This window comes from Pipistrellus kuhlii, unplaced genomic scaffold (assembly GCF_014108245.1).
Source record: "Pipistrellus kuhlii isolate mPipKuh1 unplaced genomic scaffold, mPipKuh1.p scaffold_m20_p_3, whole genome shotgun sequence".
In the NCBI taxonomy this organism is placed as follows: domain Eukaryota; kingdom Metazoa; phylum Chordata; class Mammalia; order Chiroptera; family Vespertilionidae; genus Pipistrellus; species Pipistrellus kuhlii.
In genome coordinates, this window is record NW_023425529.1 from 103,774,047 (window position 1) to 103,791,750 (window position 17,704).

General features: G+C 40.1%; 1 protein-coding gene across 4 annotated transcripts in view; it reads left to right on the plus strand.

Moving 5' to 3' along the window:
• Nucleotides 1-17,704, plus strand: part of RUBCNL (rubicon like autophagy enhancer) — a 41,471-nt gene that overhangs the window by 6,726 nt on the left and 17,041 nt on the right. For 3 of the 4 annotated variants that reach the window (XM_036457911.2, XM_045588625.1, XM_036457907.2), the window contains exons 3-8: nt 3,290-3,372; nt 4,080-4,290; nt 11,870-11,971; nt 12,453-12,513; nt 13,068-13,200; nt 15,270-15,415. In XM_036457911.2, the coding sequence (XP_036313804.1) occupies nt 3,290-3,372; nt 4,080-4,290; nt 11,870-11,971; nt 12,453-12,513; nt 13,068-13,200; nt 15,270-15,415 (736 nt within the window). The remainder of the gene's footprint in view (nt 1-3,289; nt 3,373-4,079; nt 4,291-11,869; nt 11,972-12,452; nt 12,514-13,067; nt 13,201-15,269; nt 15,416-17,704) is intronic. The other variant, XM_036457910.2, reaches the window with a different exon arrangement.

The following is a 17,704-nucleotide window of genomic DNA, read 5'->3' on the forward strand; positions in this document are numbered from 1 at the left end:
ACAGGAGCCAATTAACAGGGTTAAAATTTTAAACAGCAGTTTTCATATAAGATGGATGCTTCAATAGAAGGGTCTCTTTAGGGCCTAGTACACACTTGACCCAAATCATTTGTTGTATCACTGCATAGAAATGGTTGTGAAATTTTAAATTATCCTGTCTTTGTCTTTATAGAAAATAGGTACTCCAGCCCCAACAATCTCTCTGAGTACCTTAAAAAAACAACAAACAACAACAAACAAACAAACAAAAAAAACTCTGTCTTTTGGGAGTATTCAACTTGGTGAAGGGATTCCAAGGGATTAAAAAAAAAAAAAATCCTGATGATCAGGTCTTTCTGTCTCTGGTGTGTGTGGCAACAATGGGAGAACAGGCATTTGCCTCTACGACTTGGGATTTTCCTGTGACTGGTGCACCTCTAGTGGTAGCAGCAGGGTTTTCCTTCCCTAGATAAAATGGTAGGAAAAGACCCCTTGGGCTGTCAGAAACAATTCCAGTTTCTTCATTTGCATAGAATCTCCACATTTACAAAGCACTTTCACATTCTTTACTCTTTTAACTTAATAAATACCCCAGTTCAAGGAATGAGGGAAAATATATATATATAATTGATTTTTTTACAGAGAGGAAGAGAGAGGGATAGAGAGTTAGAAACATCGATGAGAGAGAATCATCGATCAGCTGCCTCCTGTATACTCCCTACTGAGGATGTGCCCACAACCAAGGTACATGCCCTTGACCAGAACCGAACCTGGGACCCTTCAGTCCACAGGCCGACGCTCTATCCACTGAGCCAAACCAGTCAGGGCAGGAAAAATATATTTTTTAAAATATATATTTATTGATTTCAGAGAGGCAGGAAGAGGGAAAGAGAGATAGAAACATCAATGATGAGAGAGAACCATTGATTGGCTGCCTTTCACACAACCCCTACTGGGGATCAAGCCTGAAACTCGAGCATGTGCCCTGAGCAGGAACCAAACCATGACTTCTTGTTCATAGGCAGATGCCCAACTGAGCCATGCCTGTTGGGCTATAATATATTCACTTTATTTTATTTTATTTTAAAAATATATATATTTTATTATATATTTATATAAAAATATATATTTTACAGAGAGGAAGGGAGAGAGATAGAGAGCTAGAAACGTCAATGAGAGAGAAACATCAACCAGCTGCCTCTTGCAACCAATGTACATGCCCTTGACAGGAATCAAACCTGGGACCTTTCAGTCCGCAAACTGACGCTCTACCACTGAGCCAAACCGGTTTCGGCTATTTTATTTTATTTTTTTAAAGTATTAAAAATAATAGTACATATATCTCCCTTTTCCCCCCAATTGACCTTCCCCAGCCTCTCCTACTCCCCTTCCCCTGCCCCCTGTATACCCCCCCTCCCCAGTGTCTTGTGTCCATTGGTTATGCTTATATACATGCATACAAGTCTTTCGGTTAATCTCTTACCCCCCCCCCCCCCAACACTCTCAGCCTTCATGTTATAATTTGACAGTCTGTTCAATGCTTCTCTGCCTCTGTATCCTTCTTTTTATTCATCAGGTTATAATGTTCTTTATTATATATATATATATATATATATATATATATATATATATATATATATATATATATAAGCCTAAGCAACTGTTACGACTGAATGACTGGAAAGACCTGTTGACCAGTTATTATGACATGCACTGACCATCAGGGGGCAGATGCTCAATGCAGGAGCAGCCCCTGGTGGTCAGTGCAGTCCCACAGCCAACCTCCTATGTTCCCTCCCCTCTGCCAGCCAGCCCCCCGATAGGCCTTGACCACTGGCCAGGCCAAGGGACCCCACCGTGCACTAATTTGTGCACCAGGCCTCTAATCCACAAATGAGTAAGATCATGTGGTATATTTCTTTCACTGCCTGGCTTATTTCACTTAGCATAATGCTCTCCAGTCCATCCATGCTGCTGCAAATGGTAAAAATTCCTTCTTTTTTAGGGATGAGGAAATTTCAATGCATAGACTCAGCTGGTACATGGAGAGCTGGAACTAGAATCTACACTGATTAATCTCTGTACTTTCCTCTAATTTCAGGGTCCAAAAATAATGACTGGGTCAAATTCAGCCAGCCTCCTGATTTCACAAATAATATTTTGCTTGTTTTATCTATAGCTGCTTTCTCACTACAATGGAAAAACTGAGTAGTTGGAACAAATGCTATATGGACCTCATATCCTACAATATGTACTAGCTATTTGCTCTTTTCTGAAAAAAATTTGCCCACTCTAGATGGCTTCTGAATCTAAGAGGTTCAAAGTTTTCCATGGCCCCGACCAGCATGGCTCAGTAGTTGAGCATTAACCTAAGAACCAGGCGTTTACAGTTCAATTCCTGGTCACGGCATATGCCCATGTTGCATTTCAATCCCTATTATAGGGTGTGCAGGAAGCAACCTATCAATGATTCTCCCTCATCATTGATGTTTTTATCTCTCCTACTCCCTCTCCCTTCTGCTCTGAAATTAAAAAAAAAAAAAAAAAAGAAAAGAAAAGAAAAGAAAATTTTTTTTTCCATGGAACAGTAGCTTCCTTGAGTGATTTGAGTGATCCTGCTTGTCTCTCTGTCACCCTGAGAACTGTATAATCATCAAGACATTGGCATCATTTTCTTCTAATTTAGTATTAATAGGTTGGGACAACCCAGCTTTTAAGGCTCTCACAAATAATCTTTTGACTTAAATGCTATAATAAGAAATTGCATGTGTTTTGCTGGTGTTCATTGCCAGTAATGGAGTTGCTTAAGGGTACAGACTGGATGAGTCAACTGAATATACTTTCTGTAATTTCTTCTTGTTTTTGATTGGAGGAAGACCATTTTAGAGAAACAAAGCTGACATTTTTCAGATACTTTCTTTCTGCAAACAGGAAGTTTGTGGTCAATTGCAGGGAGTTAGAGAAGTGAATCCATGACTCTTATGGCTGTTTCTAGATTGTTTCTTCTCACCTTTCTTCATCTCCTTTAAGTAGTTTCCATGATTCTCTTGTCTTTCTGCCTCATTGGTCTCCTCCATCCCAGGGTTCTTCCAGGTGTTCTTATTGTTCCAAGGGCCTCTTGTAGAATGATTACCATTAAGGCAATATCTGCAAGCCAGAAGAGTCATTCTTCTTTTGTCATCCTAATTTATTCTAGAGTTGTGTTAATTAAAAAACAATATTTAAAAGCCACTCCCTACAATCATTTTGTTTTCTTAAGTAATCTTTGGACTTCTTTTTCTCTATTTTTAATAACTTGCTGTATTGTCAGGTGCTGTTCAAATAAATGGAAGAAGCATCTTGTTAAATTCCTTCTCACCAGAAGCATTCATGCTTCCAGTTGATGTAGAAAAGGTGAATATTTTACTATTACTTTCTTTTTATGCCGAAGAGAGTGTTAATCCTTTAGATAGAGCTGTCATGATTTAAATTTGGAAATTTCACTTCATGAAGCATGGCAAGTAGGTTTCATTTCAGCAATTGATTGATAGAGGGTGGAGGCTGTCAAGAGCTCCAAGCTGAGAATGGTTTTGAGGCAGTGTCTATGCTCAGCTGGAAAGTCTGTCATGATTGATAAATGATGCCAACCATTGGGCCATCACCAATCTAGGGTTTTATATCACAAGAAATTCAAATTGGGTTGTTTATTGATTGCAGTGGCTATGTCTTATGTCTGAAAGATATGGGCTGTCCTTTACAAAATAACCTCTAATTAACTCCATTTAAATACAGCTTCTTGATATATATATCAAGAACATTTATTTGGTAAACTACAGAGGTAGAAAAAGTAACTCCTAGAAGAAATGGGCTTAGGAGACAATTTATGGAGGTAAAGAAAGAGCCCTTGGAGCTTGGGAGTGAGAAAGCTAATGGTAATGTGCCTGGGGTGGGAGGTGGCGGGGTGGGGGTGGAGAGAAAAGGAAAAGGAAAGGGAAAGGCACAGGTATGCTCCTGGGAAGGAGAATGCCTGCTTCTTGATTTTTTTTTTTAATGTAATATACCTCAATGAAAAAAAGAGTTGATTATCCTTTTGCATTTTAACTGATGATTTTTTTCTATAGGAAAATGCCCACTTTTATGCTGCAGATATGATTATATCAGCAATGGAGAAAATGAAGTGTAACATCCTGAGTCAACAGCACACAGAGAACTGGAGTATAGAAGAAGCCGGTGGGTCACTTGGGAATGATCAAACTGACTCTGAAATGACCTTTTATACCAATATAAAGCAGGAATCTGGGTCTTCCACTTTTTCAAACAGTGGCTATGAAGGCAAGTGTGGCAAATATGAGAAAGCTTTATGCTGTAATCTCTACACATATTTGTCTCCTCTGTCAAATCTGGAAGTACATCTTTAAATCCTTTGTCTAAAACTTCTGAAATAACCTACTACTATATTATCCTCATCATTTGTGCCATTTGGTCTTGGGATCAGTTAGTATGCTCCAACAATCAATGTGTTGTTGTTGTTTTTCTTGGACTTCATCCTAATTTTTCTTTTGGCTATGACTGAAGTTTTCCATCTTCCTTTGCTTTCTGTCAACATAGCATTCTCCTGACTCTTCTTCCTTTCCAAGTCCTCTTTCATTCACTCCACAAACAAGGAGCCTGAGAGGTGCTGGGTGCTGGGCATCTCCAGGCAACAAAATGTGCTCCTTCCCTCCAGGAGCTCTCGTGGTGGAGTCCGGCAGTGTGGGATCACTGGGTAATAGGCAGGGACCCAGGGCAGCGGGTCTCAGAGTAGAAAGAGCTCCTGGAGGGGAGGATACCTAAGCCGAGAACTGAAGACAGGGTTTGTCATTTTCTTACCATTTCTTAAGTGTGAGTCCTGCTTCGGTCTTAGATTCTTCTCTTTCTACCCAGAGATTTTATCTACTGCAACATCTTTTCATTATTCCCTCTCTGTTGACATATCTTAAATCTGTGTTTTCAGTCCTGCAACTCTTTACATGTGCTTGCTCAGTATGGCTGGGACTTGTGGAACACGTACACCCGAATGGCCTCCCAGGATCTCCAGCTTAACACGTCTAAACCAGTCATCTCTCTTTCATTTGCTCACAAGCCCCTTTCTGAAAAAAGTAAGAAGAAGAAAAAAAAAGATTAAAAACGAATGCTTGCTTTTCTTTTTGACATCCTTTACCTGCATTTTAATCAGGACCCTTTCAGGAAGTACTCCCTCCCAGTAGTACACATGTAACACAATGCCTGGCATAAAATAGGTGTGTAACAAATTGTTGAATCCACTACCTGGCTCAAATTAAAAAGGAACATTATTTAGAAAGTATATAGAGCATCCTCACTGAACCCAGAGATGGGAAATATAAAACTGACCAGTAAAAAGGCAGCTCTGGCATTTGTATTTTCTGGGGCAACAAAATGCAATTGCTACTCTTCATGCATGCAGTTGCTTCATTCCCCTTTCCACAGCCTGACTTCTTCATGCCTACCAAGCTCTTAGCCCTTGTTTCTGTCTGCCATATCCTTGGGAATCTTCTCAGTCAGGGCCTCACAGCTCAGCCTAGTCTTGCTGGACCCCAAGTCTAGGTTACCAGGAAGAGCATGTGGTGTCACCTGCTTTAATTAGGTGCCCACAGCTGGTCAGCTAGCTGTGTGACCAGTTGGGCCAGGGAATGCAATATAGATTATCATCCCCTCTGAGGCCACCAGTGGAGAGAAAAGGCACGTGGTTCATATTTCAGCACACTATCGTTTTTCTTTAATATTTTTTTATTGATTTCAGTGAGGAAGGGAGGGGAAAAGGGAGAGAGAGAAATATCAATGATGAGAGAGAATCATTGATTGGTTGCCTCCTGTATGCCCTGCCCTGGGGACTGAGCCAGCAACCAGGCATGTGCCCTCGATCAGACTCAAACCAGGGACCCTTCAGTCTGCAGGCTAACATTCTATCTACTGAACCAAACCAACCAGGGCTCAGCACACTATCTTTGACTTTTTCTTCTTCCTTGTGCCTGTACCCCTGTCCAGTTTGTAGTTAGTGAACAAATCAATCCTGACTTCTCAGTAATAGTGACATCCCCTCCATCCATTCTTCATTCCTGCCTTTTACCTAAACCACTGCAGCAACGCTCTGGCCAGTTATTTGGTAAGAACTGCATTTAGGTCCTCCATATGTATCTGCTGCCTTTAATTTTCTCTCTTTGCTTTCAAACTCTTTTCCCTTATTATTGACCCTACATACATCTGTCTCTCTAGTCCTCTAAAATGGCCTGCTGATTTTGTTCCACATTTAATCCTGGGATTTTTAGCCTTCTGGGAACCAACTTCTCCCTACCTTCTCGCCAGGCATATCCTGCCATTTCTGTCATACCCTAGGCTTCAGTTATACTAGCCTGTTATGCTTGTTTGTAGACATTTCTCATAAGTTCCGGCCTCCCTCCTTTTACTTCAGCGAGGCTCTCTTGGAACATACATCAGTTCCTTCATCATTCCCATTCTTTCAAAGCAGTTTTTTGTGTTTTTCTTTTTTGCCACCAGCACTGTGATGTGTTCCCTGATTTTTATCAGGAGAGGAGTACCATTCATATGGGATGAAACATAAGTTGTTCTCTGGAATGCTCTCTAATTGTCTAGTCTCATGTCTCCCCCTGGAGTTGTGCAATGTGGAGCTCACCTCTGAACTTCTTAAAACACACAACTGTGTTTCTTTAAATTCTTTGATAGATGAGATTTATCTTATTTGTATTTGCATTCAGCATAGTGCCTTGCTTGAAATAGATATTTTATAAACATATCTATTATAAAATGGTTGAATACTAATATTTAGACAAAATTCTAAGAATATATATGTTAAAGAAATTTAAAAATATTTCTACCATCCAAATAAAATATTTATCTTTTACTAGTATTAAGTATCATTCTTTTTAAATTTCTTTATTCTTATTTTTTATCTCTCATTTTCGCCCCCTCCATCCAACCCCTGCCCCACTGCAGGCCTTCCCCAAACTATTATATGTGTCCATGACTTATGAATATATGCATATATGTTCTTTTGTTAATTTATTCCTGTCCCCTCCCAACCCCACCATTAGCTGAGTGGCCTGGGTCCTGAGGATGTTCCTGGGATCTAGGCCACTTGGCGCCTGCATATGCAAAATAACTTTCCATCTTTGTTGGGTTAATTTGCATACTAACCCCAGATTGACTGGTGGGTGTTGCGGAGGTATGGTCAATTTGAATCTTTTTCTTTTATTAGTGTAGATATAATAATACTGGAAGTTCTAGCCATAGCTATCAGACAAGAAGAAGAAATAAAAGGCATTCAAATTGGAAAGAAGGAAGTAAAACTGTCATAATTTGCAGATGACATGATATTGTATACAGGAAACCCTAAAGACTCCACCAAAAAAAAACTACTAGATTTAATAAATAAATTCTGCAAAGTAGCAAGATAAAAATTAACACCCAGAAATCAATGGCATTTTTATACACCAGTAATGAACCTTCAGAAAGGGAAAGTAAAAAAATATATATATATATACCATTTACAATGACAACAAATGAAAATAAGATACCTGAGAATAAACATAACCAATGAGGTAAGAGACTTGTATTCAGAAAACTATGAAACTTTAAAAATTGAAATAGAGGAAAATATAAACAAGTAAAAGCATATACCATCTTCATGGATTAGAAAAATTAATATAATTAAAATGTCCTTTCTACCCAAAGCAATATCCTGAGAATCCCAAAAATACCAATCAGAAAGAATATATTCATGTTTATGATCATAGCAGCATTTCTTACCATAGTTAATATCTGGAAACAGCCCAAGTGCCCATCTGTAAATGAGTAGATTAAAAAGCTGTGGTACATATACATAATGGAATACTATGTGGCTATAAAAAGAAGAATTTCTTACCCTTTGAGACAGCATGGAGGGACCTGTAGAGTATTATGTTAAGCAAAATAAGCCATTTAGAGAAAGACAAATTATCACACAATCTCACTTATATGTGGAGTCTAATGAACAAAATAAATTGATGGATAAAATAGGTCCAGCAGTATGAATGCATGGAACAGATAATAGATGTCTAATGGTTAAGGTGACCAGACGTCCTGCTTTTGGTGGGACAGTCCCGATTTTTAACAATTTGTCCCGCGACCCGATTTTTTTTTTTATATACATAATGAAATTTTATTCAGACTTAAAAAAGAAGGAAATTTTGACATATACTACAACATGGATAAATCTTGAGGACATTATGCTAAGTGAAATAAGCCAGCTACTAAAAGACAAGTACTGCATAATTCCAATTATGTGAAGTTCCTAGAATAGTAAAATTCATAGGGACAGATAGTAGTCAAATTTCTAGGCTCCTAGTGCTAGAGGGAGTCAAGGAGGGAGGCATGAGGAGTTGTGTAATGGATATAGATTTTCAGTTTTGCAAGAGGAAAGATTTCTGGAGATTGGTTGCAGAACAATGTGAATGTATTTAACACTGACGCGGAACAAATTGTTAAAAGTCGGGACTGTCCATCCAAAAGCGGGACATCTGGTCACCTTACATTATGGTGATAGATGATATGCCATGAGGTAGGTCAGTTCTTTAAATTGCAAGTTGGGTCCTGCCAGCATGGCTCAGTGGTTGAGCGGTGACCTATGAACTAGGAGGTTCCCGTTCAGGGTACATGCCCGAGATGTAAACTCGATCCCCTTTGTGGGGCATGCAGGAGGCTGCTGGTCAATGATTCTTTCATCATTGATGTTTATATCTCTCTCTCCCTCTCACTAACCTGAAATCAATAAAAATATTTAAATTGCAGTTTGGTCATGAGAGCATTAAATTAAAAAAAGAAAAAAGAAAAGGAAGTATCAGTGTGCACCTCAGTGAGGTTAATGAGGATGAACAAGGAGTGCTTCTTGGAACTTTAACAGTTAAATATATTTTTGGGCTTACACTAAGTTGCAATGTAAATTGTATACTACTGTAGATCATGGTCAAAAGATTGTGGGAAAGACAGAAATAGGTGGCATTGCCCCCATTTTATCCATGAGGAACCCAAAGCTGAGAAGTTTATTGCCTATTGTCACCTGGCAGGGATGGGGCAATGCAATGTTAAACTGGTCAGTCAACTATGAAGATCACTCATATAACTTCTCTGTAACATATGAACTACATTATTTCCCTAAACACCTGTGTTCATTTCTATGTTTATTCAAGTGAGTTTAGTTTTACAGTAATTATATGCTCATGTTAATGTAATTACATCACTAATCTATCTTTCATCTTTCATCTCTCTCTCTCTCTCTCTCTCTCTCTCTCTCTCTCTCTCTCTCTCTCTTTCTTTCTCTCTGTCTGTCTATCTATCTATCTGACTAAGTGTCCATCTGTCTGACTGGTAACTATGATGCACACTGGCCACCAGGAGGCAGATGCTCAATGCAGAAGCTGCTATCATGCACACTAACCATTTAAAAATAAATGGCATGGCACCCACAAAGTAACACTCAGCTTCCCCCAAGTAGGTCACAGGCCCTGCCACCACCCCGGAGTGACACCCCACCAAATTGCAGCCAATGCTGCCAAGACCCCATGGTACAAAATGCGGCCCAGCCCAGCCCGGAAATGGTCACTGTGGTTGCTGGGTAATGACATCACATAGCAGCACTCCACTTCCTCTTCCTAGCAACTAGCCTCCTTGGAGTTTCTTTAGCTTAGGAACCCGACTTGTTTTATAGCGAGGTGCTAACATTCAACCAAATGTTTGTGAAGCTTTTTCACGAGCTTCATCTCATTTGATCTTCACAGAAGTCCTCAAGTAGGTAGATAGGAGACTCGGTAGAATCCTATTTTCTTTTTATTAGCAAGATGTGAATAGCGTTATTAAAATATTTCTTCTAATTAATTTTCTTTCAATGTGCACAAATACATGCTCTGGGACACTAGTATGATTATATTATCAGTATTTCATGTCCAGTTTTTCAAGTTGTTATGACTTTCACATTTTTCAATGATGTTATTTCTTGAGTTAACAGAGTGATTTACAATATCAATTCCCTATTATTTGGCATTAAAGTAGCTTTCAGTATTTTAAATAGACTACAAATAGCTCCTTAGTGATCAAAGCCTTCTTCTTCCTTTAAAAAAAAAAAAAGTACTTATTGGTTTGAGAGAGAAAGAAGAGGTAGAAAGATTGATTGTTGTTCTACTTATTTATGCATTCATTGGTTGGCCTGACTGGAGATAGAACCCGCAACCTTGGTGTATTGGGATGACACCCTAACCAATTTAGCTATCCAACCAGGTCCTAAAGTCTTCCTCTTTCATTACATTTTCTTTTTAATGACATTCTTATGACAATTCCCCAGACTGGTATTAGGGATAGAAAAGTATGTACATATTTTATTAGTTTCCTAGAGTTGCTGTGACAAAAATACCATGAACTAGGTATCTTAAAATAATAGAAACTCAGTCTCACATTTATGGAGTCCAGAAGTCAGAAATGAAGTTGTGGGAAGTTCTGGAGACTCTGAGGGAGAATCTGCTTCATGTCTCTCTCCCAGCTTCAGGTTGTTGCTGGTAATCTTGATGTTCCTTGGCTTGTAAACACATCACCCCATTCTCTGCCTCCATTTTCACATGGTATTCTCTCTCTATATATATGTGTCTGTATCCAAATTTCCCTCTTTTATGACCAGTCATTGGATTTAGGGTTTATTCTACTCCAGTAGGACCTCATCTTGTAAAGACCCAAATAAGGCTACATTCTCTGTTTCTGGGTAGATATGATTTTTTTTGGGGGGGGTGGGTGGGGAGGGATGCCACACTATTCAACTCAGTACAGTGTTTATGTCACCTATATTTTTCCCTCACTGTGAAGCTGAATTTCCCCCCCCCCCCCACTACCATTTTTTAAACCTTTGCATTATTGGAATTTTCAAACATATGTAACAGCAGGCAAATTACTTTTTATGAACTCCCACAGACTCAGTGTGCTTTACTTAGTGATAGTGAATGTTAGAACAACACAAAAATAAATCCTGTGTGGTAGGCAGTTAGACATGAGCAAAGCAAGGGCGATGGGTCAGGTGCTACAGAAGGTCACCAGGGTGAAAAGCTCTGGATGTCTAGCAAAGGATAAAACTGGGAAAACAAGAACCTCATTCCCAGGGTGACCTTTTCTTCCCTATCATATTGTTGGTCATGCTGTTTAGACCCTCTGTCTGACCTTTATAACACTGGTCATGCGGTTCGGACCATCCCCTGATCTATCCTCCCATGGAATGTTGCTAGGCATATAGCTAGGCCCCCACCCCTCAGAAGGAAAACAAACAGGGGGCACAGAGAATAGCCCTTAAGCAGAAAGCTCCCAGGACAACTAGGTTTTGACCTGCATCAAATTCATCTAGGCCTCAGTTGCATTTCAGCTCTAGGCCCAGAGAAGCAGCAAAACCAGACAAGCAACCCAGTGTCTTTCCCCACCCCAGCCCACTCTTCTTCTCCCAAGGCTCATTTTCCTGATTTCTCTCTTTCTCCTAAGCTCCAAGGACCTTCTTTTCCCCATGTAACTTGTTTCCTGAGCTCATTTTTTTCTGTAATTTACTTCTTCTAACTCTATGACTTTCTAAATAAATTTTCTCATGTAATTTGAATCTTGGCTCTGAATTCTTTCCTAACCAGAACTCCATTTCTGAAGCTGCTAAATGAAAGCTTGTTCTGACTCCATTGATCTAACACCTGGTGCCATTTTCGCTGCTTTAAAAAAAAAAATTTATTGAAGCTGAATTTTAAAATTCTTAGCCTTTTTTATTCCTAACTTCTATATAATTGCATGTTACAGATTGTGTGCTTTTTTTCTTGTTGGTGAAACCCCCTTTTTCTTTCTCAAGGTTGTGCTTTATTACAAGTCAGCCTAATTGTTAAAACACTTACTTACTGTGATGTGGTGAAAGAGGCCTGCAAATGTGACTTTGATAAATTTGTTATTGTAGGTAAGATGTAGATCCCTCCCTCCTGCCCCCTTTCTATCTCCCCCTCTCCCTTTCTCTCTGAAATCAATAAAAATATTTTTAAATGCTATTTTTTTAAAAAAAGAAAAAAAAAGAAAAGAAGCATCAATGATGAGAGAGAATCATTGGTTGGCTTCCTCCTGCACATAGCCCACTGGGGATTGAACCCACAACCCAGGCATGTGCTCTGACTGGGAATCAAACCATGGCCTCCTGGTTAATAGGTGGACAGTCAATCACTGAGCCACACTGGCCAGGCCAGGTGAGTATATTTTAAAATTCCATCTTTGGTTATTAGCTGTAGCCTCATAATAGAAACTCAAAGGACACTGATGTATGAAGATGCTGAGTAAGTGATTCTTTCTGAAATGCAGGGAGCTATTTTTGTGTGCTTATAAAATTGACTGTGATTAAGTGAAACAGACTAAAAGACCTCTCTACTCTTTCTTCTATTTTCCCACAGAACTTGGAGAGTTCAGCAATACCACAGAAACCTGTGGATGTTCCTGTAGCTCCTCCAAGAGGTATCTCCCTTTCGTGTCCTCCTTCACATAGGTCCCTGGGCCATCACCTCTCAGATACTGAACTCCAGGCCTCTGTGAACATCTCAGGCCAAGTCCAGTCAGTTGAAATGCAACAATCACCACTCAAGTTTCTACAACATTTTTATAATGTTTAAAAGACTTTTGTATACATTCTTATGTAATCTTCATGGATAGGCTTTTTTAAAACCCCATTTTAAAGATATAAAAACTAAGGTTCAGACAGGGTGTGCCTCGGGGCACAATACTGTTAAATCACAGAGGTAGGATTTGAACTTAGCTCTTCTAACTCTAAATCTAGTGCTCTTTTCACTATACTCTCAGTCTTGGTACCCTCAATAAATAAAGCTGCTCTGTTGAACATGGAGGAATTGTGTTGAGTAAGATAACTGTTGGTACCATGGTTGATGCATGGTCTCTTATAAGATGTCTCCTCTGAGTTTTTTTGGAGAGGGAAAGATAGTTGAAAATCTGAAGAAGAACCTTATACTCCCCATGAATATAATTGTTAATTTTTTGCATCTCTTACATTTCAGTGTTATTTATGAGCCAAACTTCAATTCAGCTGAGCTAATAGCCAAAGAATTGTACCAAGTATTCCGTAAGTGCTGGATGCTGTCAGAAGTTAATTATCAGCTGGCAGTTTCCCTGAATGCATCTGGCTCCATAGTAAGTATCAAAAAAGATTGACTTTGAAAGTTGAATTCTAGGAAGTTTCCTAAGTTCATATTTTGCCTGATATTCACTTTAGACACGTATATGTTTCCTTTATAGTCCCTGGATGTTAGGGGAGGGATTGAAAGAAAGGATGAATCTGAAATTTACTGAGTATTTATTATGCACCAGATATTCACATTTAAATTCTCATGTGTTCTATTAGGCAGATGCTATTATCATTTTTATATTAAGACATCCAGCAGGGCTTGTCAGTGTAGGTAAAATTTAGATACTCCTTGGATATGACTAGATCATTCCTTCCTGACTTCTTTCTATATCATCTCTCTCTTTCTTCCTCTCTGAAATCAATAAAAAAAAAATTTAAATCTTATTGTAGGTAAGATTTAGATACTCTTCATGTATCAGCAGGAGTTATGCCTCATGCTGCCTAATTTGAAAGTCCAGGCTGGTTCTGAGGCACCAGGTGTCTGACTGGTGGGGTCAGACCAAACCTGGGGTCAGCAACCTCAGTACTTGGGTTCTGGCCAGGAAAGAATTCAGAGCCAAGACCCAAACGTTTTTGGAGTGAATTACTGAAGTAGAAAAAGTCATTTCTAGAAGAAATGGGTTTAGGAAACAAGTTATAGTGGTAAAGGAAGGAAGGGCTCCTGGAGCTTGGGAGTGCGGAAGCTAACAGTAATGTGCCTGGGGCAGGGAGAAGGAAGGGAAAGGGAAATGAAAAGGCACAGGGAAAGCATGCTCTCCTTCTCCCTCCCTGGAGGGAGAGAAAGTGCTCTCCCTGGAGTCCCTGGAGTCCCTGGAGCTGGCAGGCTCCTCTGTCTTAAGGGTTTTAAGAGTGGAGATTTTAGGGGCGTCCCAGGGGAAGATCTCAATAAAATTTCAGCAGTTTTCTAGGTGTGTCCTTTCAGGGTCTAGGTTTCCACTGATTGATTGGCAAGGACCAGACAAGGGTGATTATTCAGTGCAGCGGGTCCTGAGGACAGTTGTGACTGGTTTTGTTGCTTTTCTGGGCCTGGAGCTGTAATACAACTTTAGGCATAAATGTTATCTCTAGGGAGGGAAGGCCAGAAGGTACTGTTCCAAATCTCATGACCAGATATATACTAAGGCAGGAAAGGTCACCCTGGGGACAAGGTCCCACCCTACAATTGTCCTTTGTAAGGCACCTGGGGCTTCCCACCCCGGTGACCTTCTGTACTTGGCCCTTCGTCCTGCTCTGCTCATGTCTGTCTAACTGCCCACCACAGTTCCCTGTAGAACACTCTGCTCTCTGGCAGCATGCAGCTCATGGGAACAGAGAACTTTGTGGCAGAAGGTAAAATAGAAGTAGCCCTCCTATACTCAATAAATTTAATAAAATTAAATAAACAAATAAACTAGGGATAGGCAAAAATCTCTGGAATTGCAAGGGAGCAAAGGCCAGCTGAAGCAAAAATGACATTGAGGTGCATGAGGTGTTTATGGAGCAGTGATTTGGTGTGGTTGGATAGCATGTGTTTGCCTGCTGTGTATGTTGGTGGGTTGGGGGAGGGCAGTGGTGATCCTGGGAAATAAGGCTTGAATACTAGTGGCCCAACTATGGAGGACCTAGAATGCTGATTTGAGAAGTTTGGATTTTAAATGATAATAGGAAATTTAATGGTTTGGAGGGGAGCCAAGCAGGGGAATGGTCTTGAAAGATGTTTCTGGGGAAATCTGACAACCACAGGAGGTTCTGATTGGCAGCATCTATCAGCCTACTATTTACTAAAATGCATTCTATAAAAGCATTGCAGGTCACAGTGACCTACTTGCAGTAATGTGAAGCTTAGAAACAAATGAAATACTAAAATAACTAAGAAACAAAGAAAAGTGACCTCAGCTGGGTGGTGTTTTAAACAATTTTTCTCCAGATGGCTTCAGACACATGAAGGGCTCTTGCTATGTCCTTTAGTTCAGTTGAAAGCAGTTTTAATTTATCATGGTAAGTTTTAATGTTGGAAACACATTTGAGTGCTCTTTTTAATTTCAGTTCCTGAAATAGGCTTGTTTAGGTTCCTAAATTCTCTCTTGTTATGCAGGTTGTAAATGAAGAGCATATCCGAAAAGACTTTGAATCCAGTGTGGATTTAGGAGAGAAAATTAAATTTAACTCAAGGATCAGAGAGACAGAAGACTGGGCACCCCCTAGATTTCAAGTCATAGTTAATGTTCATCCACCACAGAAGTAAGTTGGGGTTGCTGTTTGGGCTTCCAGTCCAGTTAAAACAAGTTAGTTCTGTTACCCATGTTGGGGTTCTTGGGTTCCCCAATATAGAAATTGAGAATAAGCCCCTGAGAAATTATCAGACATGTCAACATAGAAAACAACCAAACCTATAGAAAATTTGGAGTTTATTTGAACCAAACTGTCGACAATTGCCAGAATGCAAATATCAGTGGATTGAGATAATACTTCAGAGAATGGCAGTTTTGCACCTTATTTTATGCATTACAATCAAAAGAGAAGACTCAAGTGGGTTACATGAAATCCATTGGTGATAGATTAGGGAGGTGGGAGAAAGCAAAGCAGGGGAAACCGATGGTATTGAATTAAATGTAAGATGATACTCATACATCTTTTACACAGGTGGGTATGGGATAGTTAACAGTTAACAATTAACATGCTAACAATAACAATGAGAGAATTGGTGGCCGGTTCCCTGGTGTATTGGTTGTGCCTGAGGGGGTCTGGAAGAACACGGGGAGTTACCCTGACATTTCCAAAGGTCTGCTATCATAGATGCAAAAGCCTTAGTTAAGGTAAAGATTGACTTTTTCGGGAAAAGTCTAGCTTAGGACATGACTACCTGACATAAATTGCTTTTAAAGTTTTGATTTCAGACCATCCTTTAGGTTTACTTTAAGTCTCTGAGTTTGCAAGGCCTCTATGCAGACTTTTCCTGGGCTTGTCAGGTTAGCATGTGGCCCCTTTTTATCCACAGGCAGGTTTTATTAAGCTTATGCTGGAGCACAAGGGAGGCACACAGAGTAAAGGAAGGTAATCTGAACTGGCTCTGAGGGCTGATTCTGCTTGACTCCTTTTACGAGCTGGGGACAAAGCAAGCTTGTGCAAAAAGGCAGTTCTTCTTGAACAAGGTGGGCTTCTTGAAAAAGGCAGGCTTGCAAAATTTCTATTTCAGGGTGGGGTGATTTCACTTTCCAGCTGAGTTGCCTGGTAACTATGTTCCCACCTGTACTGTGAGGGTAAGATGGCAGACTGTTCACTACCACCACCTTAGGAAGGTCATATAGCAGTCAAACCTTGATCAACTGAGTGTGGTCAGTAGTTACAACACCTGTAAGAAAGAAAAGCAGGCAGTTATAAGGAAATAAAATCAGCTACTTCTGCATTTTTAAGTAGGGAGTGGAGGAATGGCGACATTCTTGCCGTCTGTTCATCTGGTGTTCCTCTGGCCACTTGTCTTCCTTCCTACCTGGTATTTTTTCCATTCCTAGGCCCAACTCCCTAAACTGTCTCAGTTCCTACCTGACTCTGGAAGTAGGAAAAGGAAAAAAATAATACACTTAGGGATAAAGAAAAACTTTTTTTTAGGAAAAGGTAGGTTGGGCATATTTTTCTGAGTTAGCTTTCTTGGCACCTGGCTTTTGAGGGGCTCTGTAAGTTTTGACAAGTTGAGAATTTAACTATGTGTCTTTTAATTATGAACATTACCTAGCAACTAAAATAGGCTTAAAGGGACTATTTTAATTGTCTAGTATTGAACCTGAAAAATCATATACAATAATTTTAAAAGATTGGAGATATATATATATATATATATATATATATATAGAGAGAGAGAGAGAGAGAGAGAGAGAGAGAGAGAGAGAGAGAGAGAGAGAGAGAGAGAAATTAGGCTGGGACATTATAATGGTCACAACCAGCTCAGGAGGAGGGGCCAGACGTGGGCCCAGTGCCTGAAAGAACAACAGACAGGGCTGACCATGCCCTGGCCCTGGAGCCAGAGAGAACAACATGCAGGAGGGCTGGAGTGGAGATGCAAACCCGCAGGGGGGCCTGACCCTCAGCAGCCTCATGGCTGGGGTGCCCAGCAGTCCAGCATCTGTGCAGGAGCTGAGAGGAAACACCTTTTCTGACCGCTCATTGGCTAAGCTTGTGGTATGCCACTCACTTGGGTAATAAGAATTCAAGAAGGTGATCTGGGGCTTTTCCACCACACTCCTGGAGGAAAAAACGAAGGTCCCCTGCTGGAGGGGCTAAGGAATGTCATATCCTGCCCTAGCCAGTTTTGCTCAGTGGATAGAGCCTCAACCTGCGGACTGCAGGGTCCAGGTCTGATTCTGATTAAGGGCATGTACCTAGGTTTCAGGCTCCTCCCTGACCAGGGCCCAGATCAGGGCTCATTCAGGAGGCAACCAATCAAAGTGTGCCTTTCACATTGATATTTTTCTCTGTCTTTTCCTCTCTCTTCCACATTCTCTAAAAATCAATAGAAAAATATCCTCAGGTGAG